General features: G+C 35.9%; 1 protein-coding gene and 1 long non-coding RNA gene across 6 annotated transcripts in view; both read right to left on the bottom strand.

The window, feature by feature from the left end:
- Positions 1–21,895, bottom strand: part of RPS6KA3 (ribosomal protein S6 kinase A3) — a 72,328-nt gene that overhangs the window by 48,120 nt on the left and 2,313 nt on the right. For 3 of the 5 annotated variants that reach the window (XM_068179901.1, XM_068179902.1, XM_068179903.1), the window contains exon 2: positions 11,143–11,199. In XM_068179901.1, coding sequence (XP_068036002.1) covers positions 11,143–11,199 — 57 coding nt within the window. Of the gene's footprint in view, positions 1–1,377; positions 1,400–3,186; positions 3,322–11,142; positions 11,200–21,895 lie in introns of those variants that run through there. The other 2 variants (XM_068179904.1, XM_068179905.1) reach the window with 2 other exon arrangements.
- On the bottom strand, positions 6,311–7,862 carry LOC137468320 (uncharacterized). Its single transcript, XR_010995873.1, has 2 exons — positions 7,575–7,862; positions 6,311–6,647 (listed from the first exon to the last, which is right to left on the bottom strand). It is a non-coding gene; the product is annotated as an uncharacterized lncRNA (long non-coding RNA).

Raw genomic sequence — 21,895 nt, 5'->3', positions numbered from 1 at the left:
CTTCACACTGCTCCAACAATGGGTATAGGTTGCCTTTTACTACTTTCATAGCCTTCATTGTACTGCTAAGAGCTCTGCTGGACATGGCTGTGTTTGGCAAAATATTTGTCTGTCACAGGCATCATAATGTTGATCCCCATAACCAAATGAACTATTTCTGAAGTATTGACTATGATATTAAACCTTGGTACTGAAGTTACATAAAGCAGTTATGTCCTGTAAGGACAGTAAGCTTTTTGGATATCAAGTGATTTTAAAAGGATGACTCAATGCTGGCACAGTTCCCCAGCTCATATACAGAATTTCCTTTTCCTCCCCTCCCTTGAGTCAGGAAGTGTCCTAGATGCATTTTTTCTTTCCCAACTTGTTATGAACATAGGATGAATTTTTCAGCATTATCTGCAGAAATAAAACCCCCCTTTTGAGTTTTACTTTTTGAAACAATAAAGAGCAGCAAACTGAAAACCAATTATTTTTACCTCTTTTATTAGAGCTTACAGAAATATTCATTAAGGTAAAAATGGGAGTTAAAAATGTGAAGAGTGCACCAGTCTAGGTGTTTTTAAATATCTTAGACACATTTTATATGCTTTCATACATTTTATACTTTTTATACTCCTACCTTCAAATTCAAAACTACCTTAAAAATAAAACTACAGAGCAACAAGTACTTCACAATCTCCCATTACTTTAGTAAGCAGTATTAGTGAGCTAAACCATGGACTAAAATTCATTCCTTATAACTGTGACTAATATTCAATTTGAGTCACTTAACAGAACTAACCACTACTTATCTGCTCATACACAAACAATTGTTCTAAAAAGCTGATTAAAAATCCTACTTCTGAAGCAACAATTATTCCAATACAACAAAAAGCAAAGCAGTACCATGCATAAAATTAAATCAAGCTATCTAAGGATATTCACTGTATGTTGTCTATTTTACACTACTACCAAAGAAAAGCAAGAGTAGAGCAGAAGTTCTAAATGTGGGCATCTGAAGTCAGAAACACAGGCTTTCACAATCTATGTCTTTGCTTCTTTTTAGAAGATGGAAAAACTTACAGTCTGCAGCAAGAGATATAATGTTAGTTGAAATTGTATCTATTGTTTTACCTGATAGAACTAAGATTTCCTAAAAGAAAACTTTATTTGTAAATGTTTAGTTTCAGGGTCTGGGCTTTTTTTTTTTTTTAATTCTTAAATTGTTAAGTCTCTCAGAGGAAGACAATTTGTAGAGATAAGAAAGAAAAAAATGTATTTATGTATTTATTCCTTACTCTCTTTCTACTCTTTTTAATTTCTGCCTTTTTCTGCAACAATTTTGAGATCTAGAAGGATGCCTATGTCTGTATTTGTTCCACGTAGCTAACTCACAGAATGAAGACTGCAGACCTGGTTCTGAGACAGAACTCCTCCCTGTCTTTTGGTTGTACAGATGAAGCCAGATAGGAGTTTGAAGAATGAATCCTGTCGCAGAGCACCAGCTGGGAGTGTAATTCTGAAAATGCTTTCTTTCTTTGGAATGAAAATACAGACAGGACACTACTCCTTCCTTCCCAAAGGAACTGTGAGCGTTAGGTTGTTTGGCAGGTAAGCTGAGGAATTCCTGAAAGTATTTTAAAAGCTCAATGTCACCAAAAGCGGTTTTGCAATGCAGTTCTCTTTTGATCAAACAGCACAAAATTATCTCATGAACTGAAATGTGCTCATCAGCATTGGAAAAAAATACTCATTGGGTGGAACTTTCATTTCCCATTAACTCTGATATAAGTTTTTTCCTACTTTGTAAGCACTAACATTTCAGAAAATTGCGATTAAAAAACTAAATCAAGTTTAAAAGCTCCAAACTATTTAGAAGGAAAAATAATCCCTGAGCATACTCAGCACTAATCTATGAATGCTATGAATGCTATTTTACTATCATAATTTCCTAAACATATACTGAAATCTATATGGGTTGAAAACTTGGAGTTTGATCTGTTATAGCTAGCATTTTAAAATCAACAGAATGTTGAAGACGACCTGACCAGGCTCCTGTAAGTAAGATAAAATAATGTCATTATTTGACAAAATTTCTGAGGAATACCTTTCATGTTGCCTGTGGAAAAGGACTGTAATTCAGGACTATGAGTTGATAAGTATTTATTTTATAAGGTTTAGATTAAAAATACCCTTGATTATAATACAAGCTATGTTCTACTGTTTTACATTCATGTCTTTTTCTGGTGTTTCACTCGTGGCAAGAAAATTCAATTTCATTTTTTAAAATGCATTGCAAAAACTAATACAAATTGTTTAAACCATTATATGGGCTAGTAGGTGTCTACCACTTTTACAAGCTAATAGACCTTCACTTAAGATGTTAAGTCAATACACAAGAAGGTCATGGGGTTTTGGGTTTTTTACCCCCTCACTGAAAAGTATTTGCAGATCTACAGAAGGATAAACATGAAAACTGATTTGACTTCCAACGATAGAATGTTCTGTCCCATTGCATGCTTACATGTAATGTTAAATACTTCTAAAACAGTGCTTGGGATGATACACTACACCACTAGTAATTTTTCTGAACTTAAACAAAACTTTTTAATGCTTAAATATAGGCCCAACAAGACAAATTACACATATTAAACATTTGCTATGACTAAGTTATCATTTAAAAGTTGAAATAACCCTAACATTGTTATGCAAGCATCACTACTCTTCATACCATTTTAAAAGTAAATTTAAGATATTAATATGCCTGAGTTATTTTAACTATCACCACACAAAGCCATATCTTACAGTTTAAAGCACCATATGAATATGTAACTATTAAAATAACCACTAAGTATTAAAAATACAAAGGTTTTTAATAAAACTTGACTTTCAGTGAGAAAACATACAGCTAAGCTCACAATTAACAACCCCATCTCCCCCTAAAATATAAGTTTTACATTGTTTACATACAGGTAGCAATTTCCTAATAAGGCTAAATTTTATCAGCAGGTACCTTAGAAACTTCTACAACATATGAACATACCACAGACTTTTTTTTTTAAAAGGAAATACAAAACACTTTGTATCCAAACAACACTGATCCCTAAGCAGTGAAAAACTAAAACTGCTCTGGGATTAGAAGTTAGATAAAAGTAAAACTTGCCCCTTTCCCCCTTATTCTCTTAAATAATAAACTAAGCTCACCCGAACAGAGCGAACACGCAGAGCCAGAAACTTAAACATGACTAAGAAACCATGATGTTTGGATTTTCTGACTGAGCGATCATAAGTCTAGCAGGGAAGACCAACCCTGGCGTTTTTGCTGTGACCAGCTGTTCCGGCAATTAGAAAATTTCCTGTCAGGCAAGTCACACACAGATGGGGGGTGGGGAGAGAGAAGGGGGAAAAAAAGGTCAAAAAGAAAAAAAAATTAAAAGAAAAAAGACATGGATTTCACACACACACATAGAGCTGTGATAAAGAAAGACTGGGCAGCAGTGGTACTCATATTGCTGATACTTACAGAGATCAGCACAGGAAGCTCAAGCAGATTGCCTGATAGCAACAGGCTGTTGCAGATGTTACTGATTCCTGGTTCCCAGAAAACAACAGAAGAGACCAGCATCTCTTTCAGAAATCACACTACTACATAACATTTCACTGACTAAGCACAATAGCAAGTATATTAAGTCCTATATGTGATAACTGTATTTTTATTAATTTAACTTTACAAAATGTTTTAAATCTCACATATCACTACATTACAGACTTCAATGCAGAGAATGCCTAAAGATTGTTTTTATTTACTAGAGTTTAGTCAAGAGGACTAAAATGACCTTGTGCCTAGTCAATTGAAATCCTGCACATAGAAAATGCTCCACGGATATTCTAGGCCAAGGTAAACTGAAGAAATATTTAAATTGGATTGCCCAGCTCAAATGTCTGACTTATGCACCCATATTGTATTGCTCTGCAGAAAGTGAACTTCTTGAAGTAAAAAAAGATCCTTAAGCTTTCTTTCAATGTTTAAAAAGCCCCAAACACTTCAAATGTTTTAGGAATTAGAATTCAATCTATTTACTGCAAAGAGTAAGAGAGGAAATTTTTAATTTGATCTCTCTAGATTTACTATGGGAGCTATTTTCCTGAATATTGCCACTATCTTTAGCTTTTTTGATACTTGTTAAAACAATGAATTGCGAAGTACATGCTCCTTTAGTGGAATAAGTCTGTTTTTCAAATAATAAATAAACAAAGGCAAGTAAAAAGCTTTAGTCAAAGGCATATACAAGTATTCAGCTATAAACATATCCAGGTGATTCCGTTTAGTGACTATGTATCAAAGGAAACATACAGCAAAATACTGTAGTCCTGCTTGCACAAGACATGAAAACAAACCCACCCTGCAGACAGCTTCCCTTGACTGGGCTCTAACAAATATCTGGATTATTTCTTTTTTTTGTTATATTTTAATTCCTCTTCAGAAGACAAAGGCGGTAATTAAAGTGACAGAACACATTGCTATCTCTATCCCTATATCCTGGCTCCCTACAGTATCAGTTTCTAGCTTTTCCTTTAAATTGGGATTACACATCTCCTCAGCATGAGCCAAGATCCTCTTGTCAAAATGGAGAGGTGAAATAAAGACCTGACTTTAGCCATATCCCAGAAGCAAAATTGTGCCACTTTAGTGTTCTTTTGTAGTCCTCTGGGTCTTAATTTGTGTCATATCTGCAGGGACGATCATTCAAAATCTGTGTAATGAATATACACAATTATTATTATAATAAACAGAGGCCTTCAGGAACTCCTACTACACAAAGGAGGACTTTGTGATTCAACTGAGGGCTCAGAAGTTCTCATTGCCAATGTGCTTTTTACAGTCCAGTGTGGCACAGCCTTTTTGAAAGCAGCAGCAGTAAGACAGCATGAATTATTAAATACTAGGTTCAAGATGAACAAAGCTTCTTTAACACAATAAGCTTACTGCAACAAAAGGATTTCAAATATTTCATAAACAGCATAAAATTACTTGAAGCTTTCCTCTCCTCAATTGGTTCAAACTTGTAGCTACTTCCTCCTTCAAAACTGAAATACCTCAAGAATTTAATTTTGTAGTTTAACAGCAATATAGTTATTTGCACTTGGAAAACTTTCAAGAAATTTAAATAAATAAATAGGAGACCATTCAACCTCTCTGCCTTTACCTTGTCAAGAATAAATACAATTACACTAAAAGCACAGTGACCAGGAATCTTCAAGTCACAAAATTAAACCCTGTTGTACCAAAAAGAGCTAAGGGCAGAAATGGAGAGTAAATGGCATGAGCAGCTCTAACTACAATATTCCTTAGACATGCAAAGATACTGTGGGTAAATAATAATTTTCTTATCTTGTGGCTGTAAAGGTAAGAGTGTATTTTGCTGCAGATATGCTGTATCTGCTAAGGGTGACGGGAATAAGGCATTTCAACTGAAACATTTGTACAATTACTGACTACTGCTCTCCCAAACCTTTTATGTGACCTCCCAGAGAAGTACAAAGCACTGTGCTCAGGGGTCAGTGGGGTTACTTCACAACAATAGCTCTCCTATAACTGGCGTGAGTCTGGCAGGTGGAAGAAATTTCTTGTGTTCTGGGAGAACACAGCCTGCATGGTTCCCAAGGAGCACCAGCAGCCAACCAGAAACATTAAGATATAAGCTACACAACTCACTTGGAGCATCTCTCAGAAGAAAGCTTGCCCTTTTAAATATTCCTTCATATATGAAGGAGACAGGTTAGAGGGCAGCAGTCCTCAACAGGGAAGTCTCTGATAAAAAGAACAAATTGCTCCATCAAGTTGCTTCCCTAACTTAAAATCTTTGGTAAGGATTTATATTATACTTGTTTATCAGGAGACACAGCTGTCTCCAAAACAAAGAGAATGTAGTATGCCTGTCACAGTCCTGTCAATCGCAGAACTCCACTTGCACAACGCATTTCCTTCTCCTCCAGTACAGAAATATAAAGTGAGTTCATCTCCCATCATCCCCTCCTCATTGTTTAAATTGGATGATCTGAGTTTAGAAAAATTAAGAGAAATGCTGTCTAGACTTTCTAGAGAACAGAGCTCACAGACACTACAGAGAGCAGGAGAAGTGAAAAATGCAGAGGAACTCTCAAAGCAATACAGAACATTTGGGAATCCATGAGTTTTATTGAATGCGGAAACATTGAATCTAAGTGGAGTCCTTCAGATAAACTGACAATCTCCTATACCCTCAGTTTGAGAAGTGTAACAATGCGAATTAAGTCTTTACAGTGTTAGAAAAGCAAGGCTCTGTAGTATGGATTGCTTTCAGTTACTTGCAAAAAACAAAGAAGCAGTACACAAATGGAATGAAAAGGCCTTGTTTGACAAAGGTCAACAGTTGAGGAACAGAGAGCTATTTTTTTGAGTTTTCAGAAGCTGAATAATATACTTTTCTTCATAATAAATACATTTATATAGCCAAAGCAGCAATATTCTATTAAACAGAGGGTGTGGCAGCTTCCATCTGTCAGTTTACAGGCTTTGCAGGGCTACCATCTGTTTTCTCTCCATACAAGTAAGCAGCTTGACTTTGAACACTGCTTATACTCTCAAATTATTCAAATTTTCTGACCAAGATCCAGAATGTACCCTGCAACTAAGACACCAAATGCAAAAGAAGTCACTTAGAAAATCCAGTAGAACATATTAATGAAAGTTTTGTTGTAATCTTTCCTCAACACCTGATGACATCTTAGGGGAAAAAATATTCCAGGGCTTGCCTTCATTATATATTAGTTTGATATCTAAGAGTTAACATGTAAGACCAAACAGTCTGCACTATTTACAAGGATGCTGTAACTTCATACATGAGTTTCTGCAAGTTCATTCTCATAGAGGTAAGATGCACCATGTCACAAAGTTGCTAACAAAATTCATCCAAGTTTCAGCAGAGTAGAGTGCTTTGGAAGATAATGAATTTCTAATTTCATCACATTAGACAAAAAAAAAGTATTCAGCCTTTTACAAAGCACAGTCTGGTCACTGACAAGGAAATGACTGAAGTTAATTTTTACATATGTAAATTGTTTGCCTAAAAAACCCTTATCCGTTTAAGAATCAAGTTATTTGATCGTAAAATAAAATTAAATACATGAGTACAAAGATCTAAGTATATTTAGTAGAATACAATAAAAGTAATGTAAGAATCACAGAATACTTTCAAGAACAAGTTTAGTATTTGCAACCCAAGCTACAAGTAGCTACATAAGCAGCTGTTTCTACTAAAATTAAGTATCAGTCTGTAAATAATGAGAAATCCAGAACTTGGATTATGAATTATGAACACTTGTGAATCCAAACATTTCCCTAGTGTTTAAGAAATTATAGCTATGTCTTAAAGCCTCTACCACAGAGCCAAGAATTTTAATCAAAATTTTGATAAACATGCACAGAAAGGAAATTGAAATGTGAAGGTTGTATCAGCAAAAGTAAAACAAACCTATCAAAATCAGAAATGCTTTCATTGTCATGTTAACAAACATAACTGATCTTAAACATGGAAACTGTTACTGATCACCTGAGCAGGAATATCCAACAGAAGTTTAGAGTAGTCCTGAAATGGTGCTTCCGCTTGCCGAAAGACAAACATAAATTTCTGAAACATTGAGTTCTCACTAGTACAGATTATTAGAAATTGAGGTAAAATTAAAAATCTGCTAAAGCCTCTCTGAAAAGTCTTAAAATCTAAAAATCATTCAGTTTTGTTATGCTTTTTTTCCTGAATAATGTTCTCATCCTACATTATTTTCACAGATGAAGACACAACAAATGAGATTACCCCAGATTACTCTGGATTTAGTATTACTGCTTGAGTGATGGGGGCTGTTTTGCCCACGGCTGTAACTGGTGAATGAGTTCCCTCTCCTTATCTTGACATCCCCACTCCAGTGCTTTATAGATTTAGTGTAAATTGTATGGTATATATGCATGTAAAATACAGAATCTCAGCACCAACCAATCAAATGAAATACTTCAACAAAGAGATTGTATTGTCCACATGCTTCAAATTATTTTTCCAATGTACACTGAAGCCTTTTTTAAGATCACGCTTTTCTTACAAACTCTTTTAATAAAAAACACTGACTAGGAAGACAATGGTAATTTTCATCTCTCCTGACTGCAAACAGATGTGTTATTTAAATTCTACCAGGAAAACATAAATGAGAAAGACCTTTTAAACTACTGAATTCTCTTTGGATTTCTTGCCCTACCTTTTGACTACCCACTGACTGGTCATTGTTACCGTAGTTATGTATTTTTAGTAAGAGTATAACAGCTACTGAGATTTAATTTTTTATCACCCCGATCAGCATATTTCAATATGATTTGTTTTGATTTAGTTTTAATTCTATGTATGCTTTAATTCTGCTTGTTTAAAAGTAGGGCCAAAGCAAGAAGTCAAGGGTAGCAATATGACCCCACCACCTGCATTGAAGAGAGGTTCATCCCAGGTTTGAGCCTGAACAGGTTCCACTTCTGGTCCTTGCAGGTTACCAAAAAGAAATTTTCCTGCAACTTACAAATGAAAACTTCACTTCTAGTGAAAAGAAAACTTTTTACAAATTCTTGGGACCTAATATTTTTCATATGTTTAATAATTAGGCTTAAGCTAGTACAATGCAATGGTAACGTGACAGTTGTACTAAGTGTTTAATCAGTTGCATAGAATCCAGATAACAGAACTTAAAGAACACAGCACAAATATGATATGCTCTTCACATACACATAAAATGGGAAGCCACCTGTTAGACTAGCTGCAGTTTCTGGTTAGCTTTAACTAGCAATAAAGCATGCAGCATGATTGCAACAGCTCAAAATAATTCATTTGCTCAGTTAACTTACTCAATCTCTATGGACACAGAGGCACAAAAAGCAATGGCAGACAGCACAAGAGTGAGAAAGGTAGCAAACAAAAGGCTTTAAATAGCTTCCCCTTTCAGTAATGTTCACTTAAATATTCACATCAGGTTAAGCTTCAGCCCGCTGTTCTTGCGTTTATTTCCTGCTGGTCCCAGGTCATTTATGAGATACAGATAAAAAATGTTGGTAACAAGCTATAAAGTCAGCTATAATCAGCACACTCATTGCAATAAAACCAGAGTACTGAATTAGTCCCCTTTTAAAAGAAGCAAGACTTTGAACCATACAGCATCTTGGACTCCTGAGAAATGGGTATCTTTATAGCTCCTGATTTTCTTAAAACAACCATCAAATTTGAATCACAGCCATGTAACTCAGGCTTTCCTGTAATTAACTTTACTTTTGACCAAAAGAACACAGATGTAATGAAACAACCTATCTTATGATACACAGAATACTAGAGAGAGTTCCTATGTACATAGAACTGTGTTAAGTTTTAATATTTGTCTTAAACTTCCTATCTCATTTGCATTATCAACATTCTATCCAACCACTTCAGACAGCAAAAGGATGCAGATTTCAAGCTTTCACCTTCTGTCTCCACAGAAGTATGGCAACTTTCTGTCCTGAACTTGCATGCTTTATACATCTACCAAAGTATTTCATCTTCTTACCTGATTTGCCAGTACACCCTAGGCATTCTACTGTCCTCAGTTACAGCTGAGAAATGCCATAAATTGTTAGCAACTATGTAAGTGCCCCAAGTCCATTTAAGTGCAAAGTTAAACAGAACAATTTAAATGAGTTTCAATGGTAATTTTAAATTGTCTTTATCTTGCCAAAACAGATTATGAAGCACTGACAATCTCACATCCCAGCTCAAGTAGTATTTTATCACCCAACTGACAGCACTGGTTAACTTCCAGCTGTAAATGACTGAGCAGTTGAAATAACATCTTGTTTAAAAACCCCTAGATTAATTTACACCACAACTGGCAATCTTTTACTCACCACAGCCTAGAAATAAATGCAAAGTATACTCCTAAAATACTGGTCTGAGACATTAAACAGCTAAAACAATCTTAACCAAGCAGCTCAAGCATGACAGAAAGAATACCAGAGTAATGTTTTAACTTTTTGATAGTTATACTGTATGAAAATCAGTTGCTCACTCAAAAAGCAACAGTTTGGAAATTTCCAAAGGAAATAAAGGGAAACATTTGTAAGCATCCTGTAGTTATCAAATATTGAAAGAGAAATTCAATAATTTTGAGGGATAAACCTTAGCTGGCTGCCAGACACCCACCCAGCTGCTTTCTCAATCCCCCTCCTCAGCAGGACATGTAGGAGAAAAGCTCATGCACTGCCTTAAGAACAGGGACAGCACACACCAGTTACCACCATGGGCCGAAGAGTATCAGTTTAGGGAGTATTTATTTCACCTTTGTAGTGAGAAACAAAGATGAAACTAAAACCACCTTTTTCTCCACCCTCCCCTTCTTAGGCTGATACCACTCTTCTACCTGCTCCCTGTCAAGCAGTACAGGTGGAATAGGAAACAGCTTGGATCATCTACTCACAACCTGAAGTCTGCACAATATGCAATAGTAGCACATGAACCCTGAAGTCAACCAAATATGGAGTTTCAAAAATTGTTTTCATTGGCAAAGCCATTTATCACCAGACTTAGCATTCAGCTAGTACTCTCTAACACGAAAGCACAGCTAAACTTCATGTTTGACGAAATTCGCAGACATTGCAACAAGAAAACTGAACTCGGTATCTTCACATTATGAAACTTGGAAAACTGCAAGTCTGACACGAAGACAAGAAACCTTAAAAATTATCACAGTCAGGAAGGTTCATTGATCCTCTCTTTAGTAACAATTTCTATTTTTAAGAGGCCTAGGTTAAGAATTCCTTTGATGAATGCCTTCCAATAACAAGCACATTGGAAACTACACTTTCACAGTTGTTCCTCACACTTGACCTTCCCTGAAACACTATTAAAAGCTGAGGAATGAGTTTTGAGAACAGTAGGATGCCAAACTAGACCTGAGTGAGTGAGGAAAAAACCTCTCTCAAAAATATTAAGATCTGAGAGTGCACCCCATGTCCAGTAATCTCAAACAACAAAACACTAGTGGCAAACTGCCATTATGAATTAAGTGATGTCAGTGTGCTCCAATGTTGTACTGTTTTCATTACAGCCATCTTTTACTTACAGTTTGTTGGTTGATATCATCTTCTCCCATAGGTTCATCCACAATCTGCTGTCCATTCTGTAAAAAAGACACAGAAAGTAAAAATAAATGCTGAATCCAAGTACAGAAATAAATATATTGGAGATAGGTTTTCATAGCATGTTACTGTACTCTCTTCTACATACTCTACAAAAGCAAGTTATTGAAAGTAAACATGGAAAACTCGCTATTGCTGGTATGTAATGCCACTCTTGCTTTGAGCCTTGTGTATTCTCAACCTGGATGAAGTCACAGTAAGAAATATATAAAAGAACCTGGCATTTGAAGTCTCACTACTACACAGCTAGACATTATTTTCCATTACTACCACTTCTGTAAAACAGTTAAACCTGATGAAGACTGAATAGCAAAAAGCCACACAAAATTAACAGATAAAAGGATTCTTCCTAAGAGCATGACCTTATACAGCAAGTCAGCCCTTATTCCACCTTAAGGAAAATTTATAACTACAGCATAGACTTAAAAAATATTGAATGCAATTTTACTATCAATTTTACACCATTTGCTACTTTCTGTACTTTCCCAAGGGCCATTCTAATAAGCCATACAGAAAAAGGCTTTTGAATATAAAATTTCACCAAAAAGATTAAAAAAAAACAACTCTTAAATACCTTGTTGGTCAACAAAGGCTTTCTTTTGCTTGTCAGTGATACTATACTTGGAGAATTTCTAGGAGATATTTTTCCCTGAAAGATTTTGAATGACTTAGTTTACAAAACAAACATGACCAATAGCAAGTTTTAAGTAAAAGTATGTATTTCCTAAGTTATGGTACAGGGCATTGCCCCAGGCATCTATTCTTAGTTTGCTCCTAAAGTTTAACAGCAATTCAGTATCATTTTAGAAACAAATGAAAAGCTATTAAAAATGGTTACCATTTTCCATTACCATTGGAGACAGAATTTGAGCTCATTTGTGCATTGTTTCCCAAGAGAACCCAAAGTCTAATTAATCAGTTTTTTCAAATCCTAATTTACTTAAAAGTTACATACATATATAGATAGTTACCTTTTAGATGCCAGAAAGTTAATAAAAGCTGCTCAGAAATTCAGATTTTACCTTCATTTCACACCTTCCTTCCCACTACTCAGCTTTTCAGCAGAATTCTTCAGAGCCTTCCTAGCATCTTCAACCACTTACAAATTCTAATTTTCAAATACTGAATGTACAATCAGATGATTACCAGCTCTCTAGCAACTTTTATCTGGAGTTTTTTTTTTTTTTTCCTCTGGAAGATGCCGCTAGAAAAAGCTAAATTGTAGGAATCATGGATTTCCCAAATATGACACAAGTGGGTTGGGTTTTTTTTGACAGGGTGTTTCTTTAGTTTTTTTGGGGGTTTTTGTGTTGTTTGGATTTTTATTGATTTGGTTTTGTTTGGGTGTTTTTTTTTTTTTTTTTTTTTGTTTGTTTGTTTTTGTTTTGTTTAGGAGGGAAAGATGGCTGGGCTTTCCGATTGTCTTCCTAGTGCAGACATCTGGCACATGGTAGCAGTGCTATTTTCTCATCTTTCCTGGCTTCAGGAAGATACTAGAGATTTCTCACATGATGCTGGTCTACTCTAAAAGTCATATTTCCATGATGGAAAAATTTCTTTCTAGTAAGAAATCAGTGTCATGTGCTATATATTATTACAGCAGTGACTATAATCTTTAAAAGCTGTCTCAGTTACGGGCAGTTAATACAACCTTTTATCTGTACAGCAAAGGGTAATTTGATAAGATGATTCTCCAAAAAGCCCACATTCCCCACATTGTAATATCTTTTACTTGTAGTGTACAGGCAGTGAATATTGTATTGTACTATCCTTCCTTAAGATACATAAAAAGGTGATATTATCAAATGGAAGACCAGAAAAACACCATCTTAGTTAAGTAACAGAAATGAGTGTTTTTAATAAAGCTTGTTTACAGGGACAAGCTGTATATTGAGTACACATATATCATTACCATCAAGGCCACAAGTCACATACTTCCCCTTTTCTCAAATTTATGATATAAATTAACATTAGTACTTTAGCTACACATCTCAGTATTCTGTTCATGCCACAAGATAGCTTCCTTTGATCTTGCCAATTGGGAAAAAAAAGAAAAGAAAAAAAAAAATCAGTAGAACAAATAAAATAATTGACTTTAGCTGAAAAGGAGGAGTCTGTGATGTCCTAACAGTAACAATGGCTAAACTCTGGGGCCTAAAATAGGACAATTTGTATATCAAAACCATGTGTTCTACACTGACTCCGCTCCACATGCAGGTTTTCAGAAATAGTGACTCTTGCTACAACAGTCATTCTGCTAAATAATAATGTACATTCACTGCATGTTTAATAAGAATTTACAACACAGTAAGTTTAAGTTTTCACATTTACTATTTTAAGACAACTGAAATCTGTTGGAAGTGAAATGCACTCTCAGAAACTTCAGACAAGCCTCCCTCTGAAGACAAAAAGGCGAGATCAACTTCTGTTTTTAAAAAGGCTCTAATCTTCAACCTCACTGACTTTCTCAACAGTCAACCAGTAAAACCACAGCAAACTTCTGCAAAACAAATAAACTGTTTTGTACAATCTGGTCTTCCTGTTTAATCCTGCACTCCTTACAGTTACTTTTCAGCTGAACTCAAGCAAAACACTCTCTGGAACTAGGAACAAACTCAAGGAATCAGCATGAGAGCCACATAGTCCTGTGTGAGCCAGAGCACTGGATTAGCAAGATCTTTTCAAACAGGTCTACCCAAGCAATGATTATGCTGAGGGAATCACTGGATGGTAGAACCAGTTTTTCTCAGAACAGTCTGAGCCATGTAAGGTAAAGAAGAATATGTATATATGATTTATGTTTTGCTGGTATATACAATTAAATGGAAAGCAGCTGCATATTCAGAAAGGCCGTGCACTTAGTAGCCTTTCTTAGGAGTTAAAATGTAAAGCCCAAAGGTTCCTGTTGGAAATGGCACTATTGAAACCAGTGTGGAGTGAGGAGGTCAGCAGCACGCTTAAGAGGTGAGCAAATGAAATAAGTTTTGTTTCGCTGGGCGTAGACTCCCACTAGTATTTAACTAGCACCAACGGCATGCCTCAATGACATAACAGGCTGGGAGCAGATATATGTATGATGTAAGAAAAGGCTGAATATGTATCTTTCATGTTCTCAGATTAGTTTAATTCAAAGGACAGAGACTCTAGTCCTTGATTATTCTTCAGGTGCTCTCCTCCCACAGCAGGACAACTAAGTAAGCAGAATTGATCCAAGATCTGGCTATTCCCAATATTCTGGTTCCAAAAGTAAAACATATTTCAGATGGCAACACAAGAGAAGTATAAAAACATAATAGAAAAGGTCCACAGAAAATTTCTACTTACACCTGAACACATTTCAATTTCAACCTGAACAATCAATTTCTGCCAGGGAAAGGAGGGTGCACATCCCTTACAAAGGCAACCTAAAAAATGGTCTTCCAACCCACTCTGATTTAACTTCCTATCTGTTTTCCAGTGGGAAAAATCATGTTAATTAAGGTACAAAATTTGTTTCCCCAAAGCTTTTCAACCTGTTGCCATATCTCACTAAATTAGTAGAAATCAATACCTAAACACAGCTGGGCTCCAGAAGTTTTCCTGAAGGCATATGGACAGGAACACAAAGAGATCCTACAGGTTCTCTACTAGATATAAAGCAGACAGACACCAGTGAATCTTTATCAGGCAGCTAGCACATTAATGTGCCCCAAATGATGTGACAGAACATGTGACACTAAAGTCAATCAATCATCAATATTTCTAGTAATCTAAAATTACAGGTTTCAACCCACTGAATTCTCAGAATGTAAAAACTCTTAGGAATTCCCTGGCAGAAAGACAGTTTAAAGAAAGTTGTTTTAAAATTAAAATTATTTCAAATCTGGACCAGTAATGCACACCCATAAAAACCACTGCAGGGACGACGCGGTCACAAGTAGCGTCATATGTTAAGGTACTGGCATCAAGAAAACACAGTCATACCAAACCCTTTGTAAGAAAGAAGTACACCAAGAAATGTAGCCCACATCTCCCTACAATCAATTAACCACTTCCTTTGAAGCACTGAATATCCTGTACTTTACATACTACGGTCGCATATTGATCTGCAAGTTGTAATGACACTTTTTTTTTTTTTTTAATGGTTCCAGCATTTACTGCAAGAGATCCAATTCGTCTCAGAAGCCTGGCAAAACTCACCTGCACAATAAACCTAATGCTTTTCACATGAACCTTTTTGATTAGCACTGGATCCAGATGGGTAATTTTGCATGTACAATACAGCACCTAGCATCCATAAATACAATTAAGACTTAGCAATCTGGGGCAGGACATCTTGTTTTAATAATAATGTCAGGTAACCATCATTCCCAGTATAGTATTTTTTACATGTATCCAAACCATATCAATTGAAATTTTAAGTGGGCAAATAATTATGTTTCCTATTGTACTCATTTTCCCTATTTCCCCCTTAGTTTCATCAATAATATGATAGATAGTATACACTTGAAATTTTTACATTTAGTTTAGCATCTCCATTCCTACATTCTGTTTGCAAATCAAAGTTCCACTGATTTGGACCTACCTTGCTAAAAACTTTTCTACAGTCTAAAAGGATTTTTTTTTCTGAAGGGCATTAAGTTTTTTCCCAGACCTTCTTCGATATTCAACACTTTCTTCCATCCCCAGAATATCTCTCCTTTGCATTTAGACTATTGTTAAACTATTCCAGGATGTTTAAGTATTCTTTCTGGTAAATATTTTAACTTTTTTCCTCAACTATGTTTGTCAGCTACTTAAAAACCCCTTATGAAACTGATACCAATTGCATCTTTTGGAATAATTCTTCTGCCATTAAACTCGACATTTCCTCATTATTAATACTGGAATTGAGCATATAAATTAGTAGGCAGTCCTTATACTATTAACGGAGTTCAGTAGACTTGGCAACTATTGGCTTTTCCATACAATTGGTGCCTTGTAGAAGAACCATAAAATTCAATAAACACAAAATGTGTTCTATTCCTAGACTTAGCAATTACTCAAGACTTAAGAAGAGTTAAATCAAGAATGAAACTGTATATCAGTGCAGAATGGTGCTTTGCGGACAAATAAGCAAAAGAGATAAGACGTCTGCATCAGACCCCTTAGAAATTGTTACGTGGATGTTTTAATGTGCCAATGAGTAACATAGGTGATGAAGCTTCTCTCAGGCAACTCCTAGGTGTCAACTACCAAAACTTCCAGACTTATGCAACAACTGCAGTTACTGGATTTAAACACATGAGAACTTCCAGTATTATTTAGTCATTAAAACACTGGGTTTATATAGATCCAAGCTCTTCTCTCTAGTGTTTTCAAGGGACTCTCAACTGACAAAGGCCAAGAACCGTGAGGTCCTTGGATAGAGTAAAGCTGTGACAATGCTTCTGGCTTGTTTCAAAGCAGCACAAAATGCAGCATTCCCACTGAAACGCTCCTAACAAATCTGCTGTTAGTAACGCAAGGCACTGTGCGGAACCACATTTAGTAAAAACCTTTCGAACTGTGCACACTCAAAATTGCTATTCTAAGAAGCAATGAGCTACCCTCAGAAAAAATTTGTAGGTCTGCAAAAAATAGTTGAAAACAGACTAAAAGGACCTTAAGAGGCCAAGCAATCTATCTCCACACACCAAAGCACGATCAGTTATTCCTACAATGCTGCTCACAAGACATTTATGTCTAAGCCCTTCTTAAATCTTCAGGAGTTTTCACAATCTATTCCAGTGCTTAAATAAAATATAAGGCTTTAATAGGATCTGAATTAATGACTTGTGCCCTAACTTCTGAGCTGTGCAGCCACACAGATTCAAAGCACTTAACTAAATCCTGACCTGATTAAAATTTACTAGATGTAAATAGCAGAAGTGAGCCATCATCTTAGACTTCTTTAGCTGTTGTCTTACAGCACTTATCCAAAACATTTTGCATATACTGTTAGAAATAGTACATGCAAGTATTAAAAACTCCGTATTAAAAAAATCCCACAAGTATTTTTTTATATAAAACTTTGTTAACTCAAGTTCCATGAATTCCACATAATTTATTCTCAATTTTATTGTCTAAGGTGACTGACTTCTTCCTTTGCTAAGTATTAAGAGAAACAACAGGATGTTGAAACTTGCCTCTCCATAGACAACCTCAGATAAAAGCCATTAACTTGCAAATCATTTAGGTACAAAGCCAAACTTCTTTAAATTAGGATACTTGGGCAACTTTAACTATGTGATTTTGTAAATCCTATCTACTTTGCCACCTTCTTCCTATCTAGTATGACTCAAGAGTACAGTTGAACAATACAGAAAAGCAGTCCCCTTTCCTGCACTGCAATGCTTTCCTTGGCTGGCATTTGTCCAGCACTGTGCCAAGTCACATTAGAAAAGAATAGTAAAAAGGTTTGCAGCTCTCAGCAAGTTTAATTCTCCGAATTAACTAATCTTGAAGTCAAACAAGTGCCACAACATTACTCAAGATGCTGTACATGTACTGTTATAAAATCTTGGTCTTGGACAAGCAGTCTACATAGCTCCAAATCACGTGTGGTCATGTATTCACAAAAAACCCAACCAATCAACCAAAAACCCAAGAAAACAACCCAAGAAAATAAAAAAAGATGGGGAAGAGAAAGTCTCACTTAGTTTCCTACCTGTACAAGTGGATGGGTAGTAAATTATTACATTTAACACATCAATTCAACAGCCTTAGTAAAACAAAGCCAAAAAACCCACAGCACCTAATCTCTGTTCATCTGTTCCAAAGAAGAAGAAATAAACATATTAGAAATCACCTACCTCAATATATCCAACCACTGCTGCACACCTGAAAATAGAAGAAATTCCTTCTGCTTGTACACATAATCTTAAGAGTGACTCTGGCACCTGTAGTGTACAAATCTAATTACCAAGCCTGCATCTGCATGAGAAGGCAGGTGCACCTCACCTTCCCTGCCTCCTGCAGTCTCAGGCCCATGGAAATGCCCTGTGCCTTCCTGGGCTCCTGCCTAGGGACTGGACACACACAGGGAGGACGTGCCAGGCCCTTCTATGAGCAGGCACAGCAAGCCTGTGCACTGCACTTCCCGGTGTTGCACACACAGGTTTTCAGAAGTGAGCTGGTTTCTCGGAATTCGTGATAAATTCAAAAGGTGAAATTTGCAGATTTTTTAAACTTATTTTATAATTTATTATTCTGATACATTCTGCTAAGAAGAGAGAATAAGCTGTGGAACAACTTCACTATTTCCTAAAATTCAAGATTTCTGAAGTATAGTTCTGGCTATGTAACAAAAGTCAGCTACAGAAAGACAGAAGGAGAAAGAATCTCCATGAAGCTGAAAGCATTTTTTCACAAGGAAGTCTAAGTTCTAGCAGTAACTAATTTTGGCAAACATGTTTTGCAAGAAATAATTCAAATAATATTTACATGCAAAACCCACCACCTTTTGAATTTGCAGGACAAAGAGTTTTTTATTTTCCAGAGCTATGTATTGCTGGATATTTAAAATCACAAAATACCATTTCTTCACATCATCTGCATATAGCTAAGCCAGTTTCAATAAATTAATGCTAAGATTAAATTATTTAAATATTCTTTTAACATTTATTTTCATTTAAACTTAGAAACTGCCAAGAAACAGACCTAGACCATAATAAAGTATTTTTACGATACATACTTATACAAAATTGAATGGCTTCACTGAATAAATAAATTAATATATGAAAAAAAATGGTAGCACATTTCCTCCAAAAATAGTTAAGTGGAGCATTAAGCATACCACAGAGGTTTATTGCATCAAAGGCAACACATGGTAACTCTTACTGATAGGAATGAACTAGCAGTACCTTTGTGGTCAAGGCACTGGAGTAGGTCTCAAAAAATCAGAGTTCATGTAGTTCTAGAACAATCTCAATGAATGATGCTAGATGGGGTCACTAAGCTGTTGAGCCTCATTTTCCCATCTGTTACATAGGATTTTTCTCCCCTCTATTTCACCCACCCTCTAGTGGGTGAGGCATTTAATCTTATTTCAGGGAATAAGGAGAGAATAAGCAGCACAGTATCACGTATGCAAGCATATAGCACAGCAACTGTGGTATTCAATCACTTTGCCCCAACTTAAAAGTTCTTTGAAGGGATTCTAACTTTTTAAAATTTTACTGATTAAACTCTTCTCCTCTGGAAAGTTATCAAGACTGAAAAAAACCCAATTATATGAATCCACTCTGGCCTGAAAAACAGGTTAGAAGTTTCACTATTGGAACACGGCTATGAATGATATCTGTTGGAAAAAAGAACCCAAACAAAAAAAGCCTCAAATCCAAAACAAAACACCTCCCCCAACCAAGTGCCATAGAAAAAACCCACAATTCCAAACCAGTATCTTGAGTTAGTTCTTAAAGCTGGTAGATCTGCCAACTGCCAAGATCAGTCAACACACAAAGCTAATATTTTTGATGTGCAGAAATAATTAAACGCCCACCTCAGTCTATGTATCAATGTGACTTTAAGTCTAGCATTTCAAATGACAAACAACTACAGTCAGTGTGACAGACCACAACCAATTCAAAGATAACAGACACGCCTTTAAATGTGTCAATCTGCTTACATCCACTTTGTGTTACATGGCCCAGCTGGGGCAAGAAATACTGCCTACACTACAACGAACAAAACAATAACAAGATAAGAACTGCCGATGTCATAAGAAAAGCAACAGAACCATTCAAAGAAGTTAAACTCAACACCTTTACAAGAAAACCAAGAACTGCAGAGAGCACACAGTAGTGCATGAAGGTAGTGAATTCAACAAAGTAAAACTCCTGCCTTTTCCTGCCCCACTCAGCTGACCACAGGACATCCTTACCATGTCATGGACTAAAATTGTGTTAACCGGAAAACAAAGATAAAATGGTACCAATAATGATATGAAAAAACTGAACACCCCCTACAACACTTTTCATGCAGATTATGTGTTTCTCAAGGCAGTATTTACATACATATAAGATCTGTTATCTGTCTATCACAGCAGTTTGTGGAATATAGTTTATACTACTTATTTAAATCAGAATTAAATTCCCAATTCCCATTTTTAACTCAGTACAAAAAAAACATCACCCCACAAATCAGTGAAAAATTCAGACTTCAGAATGCACCATGCTGACAGCAGTTCTACATGAGAAGCAACAGCCAAGTGCTGCACATAATTTTGTCTATAATGGAGAGACCATGGATAGTCTTCAAAATCCCCACAGACCAGTCCATTTAGGTGATTCCACTTTGGCTTTAACTATTTACCTGCGTTGGCTATACCAGAAATAACTGTAAATATAGCCTTTGTTGCCGTGGAAGACAAGTACAACACTGATTACATGGTACAGAATGTGAAGAGACAATCACAAGCACAGGCTCAAGGCTACAGGTGGCAAGACATCTGACAAATTTCACCTTCCAGGCCAGAAATATATAGTGACATAGAGAATGCCACACTGACAATCAAAATGAAATTACAAAGCAAAATTTGCTCTATACTAGTTTCTTTAAAGTATCAACATGACTGTTAAATGCTAGCATCCCTTGTCTCATGCAAAGTTCAAATAATCCTGGATACAGAATATAAACCAAAGAAGTTTGTGAAGGAAGATTCATAGCACCTATTTAAACACCTGAACAAATGACCATAAACCCTGTCAAGAGCAGCGGGAAAAAAATGAACTTTCTTCACAGCCAGTCTGGAGCATCTAAATTAAAATTCCTAATGACAGCTGTCACAAATACTTCCCAGATAGTCTAGCAAATGGCATCTCTTTATGATGGCCAGTTCTTTCAACATACCAATGTCCAAAATTTGGCTGCCATAACTGTATTCATTCTCCTCCAGCTGATATTAATATGCATAGCTGGGAGTACAGATCAAAGGATCAGGCTAGTTATTCAGGCATTCAAATGCAAACTCAAGTCATCAATACTTAATTTGCTTGAAAGCAGATGACTTGCAATAACAGGCATATTCTCACCACGAAAAACGAACCTATGCTTGTTATGTTGTTATGAATCCTGAGTAGACCCTGAGTCAGTAAGAGACAGCATCATTCCACAAGCTTTAAAGGTGCTCTGATTTACAACATGAAACTGAAACGACACATACAGACACACTATTTAAAAAATACTTTAACAACTTTACACAATAAAAAAGCTGTCAGAGGTACAATGTGGATCACCGACCTATTTGCACCTGTAGAAAAAGAAGTCCTGAAAATGATTTTTGAAAATCATAAAGCCACATTTTATCAAAAAAAATTGTCAGATTTTTTAAAAAAGAAAGATTATATTCTTCTGTTCTGCACACCTAAGTTACAGCAGCTGTTTGTGGTTAAGTACACTTCCAAACTAAAGCTATTTAAAGGTATTCTAGTCCTCCTCCTAAATCTGCTCACCCACCACAGAACATCACCTCCTTGGCAGTACCAACTACAGGACTGCACTGGGAAACAAATGAAAAATCAAGTCAAATAAAAATTCCATGAGTCGTTAAGACCAGGAAAGTGTCTGAGCTGAGTTTTAGAGCTCAAAAATTTGTAATTCCATATGCTGATAATACAACGTTACAAGAACTGTGTCAGCAAATCTTAGAGGTTACCAGAAATGCTTTACTCAGAGTTA

This window comes from Anomalospiza imberbis, chromosome 2, assembly GCF_031753505.1.
Source record: "Anomalospiza imberbis isolate Cuckoo-Finch-1a 21T00152 chromosome 2, ASM3175350v1, whole genome shotgun sequence".
NCBI classification, from domain to species: domain Eukaryota; kingdom Metazoa; phylum Chordata; class Aves; order Passeriformes; family Viduidae; genus Anomalospiza; species Anomalospiza imberbis.
The sequence above is the reverse complement of the archived record's forward strand: the minus strand, read 5'-3'. Positions and strand labels throughout refer to the sequence as shown.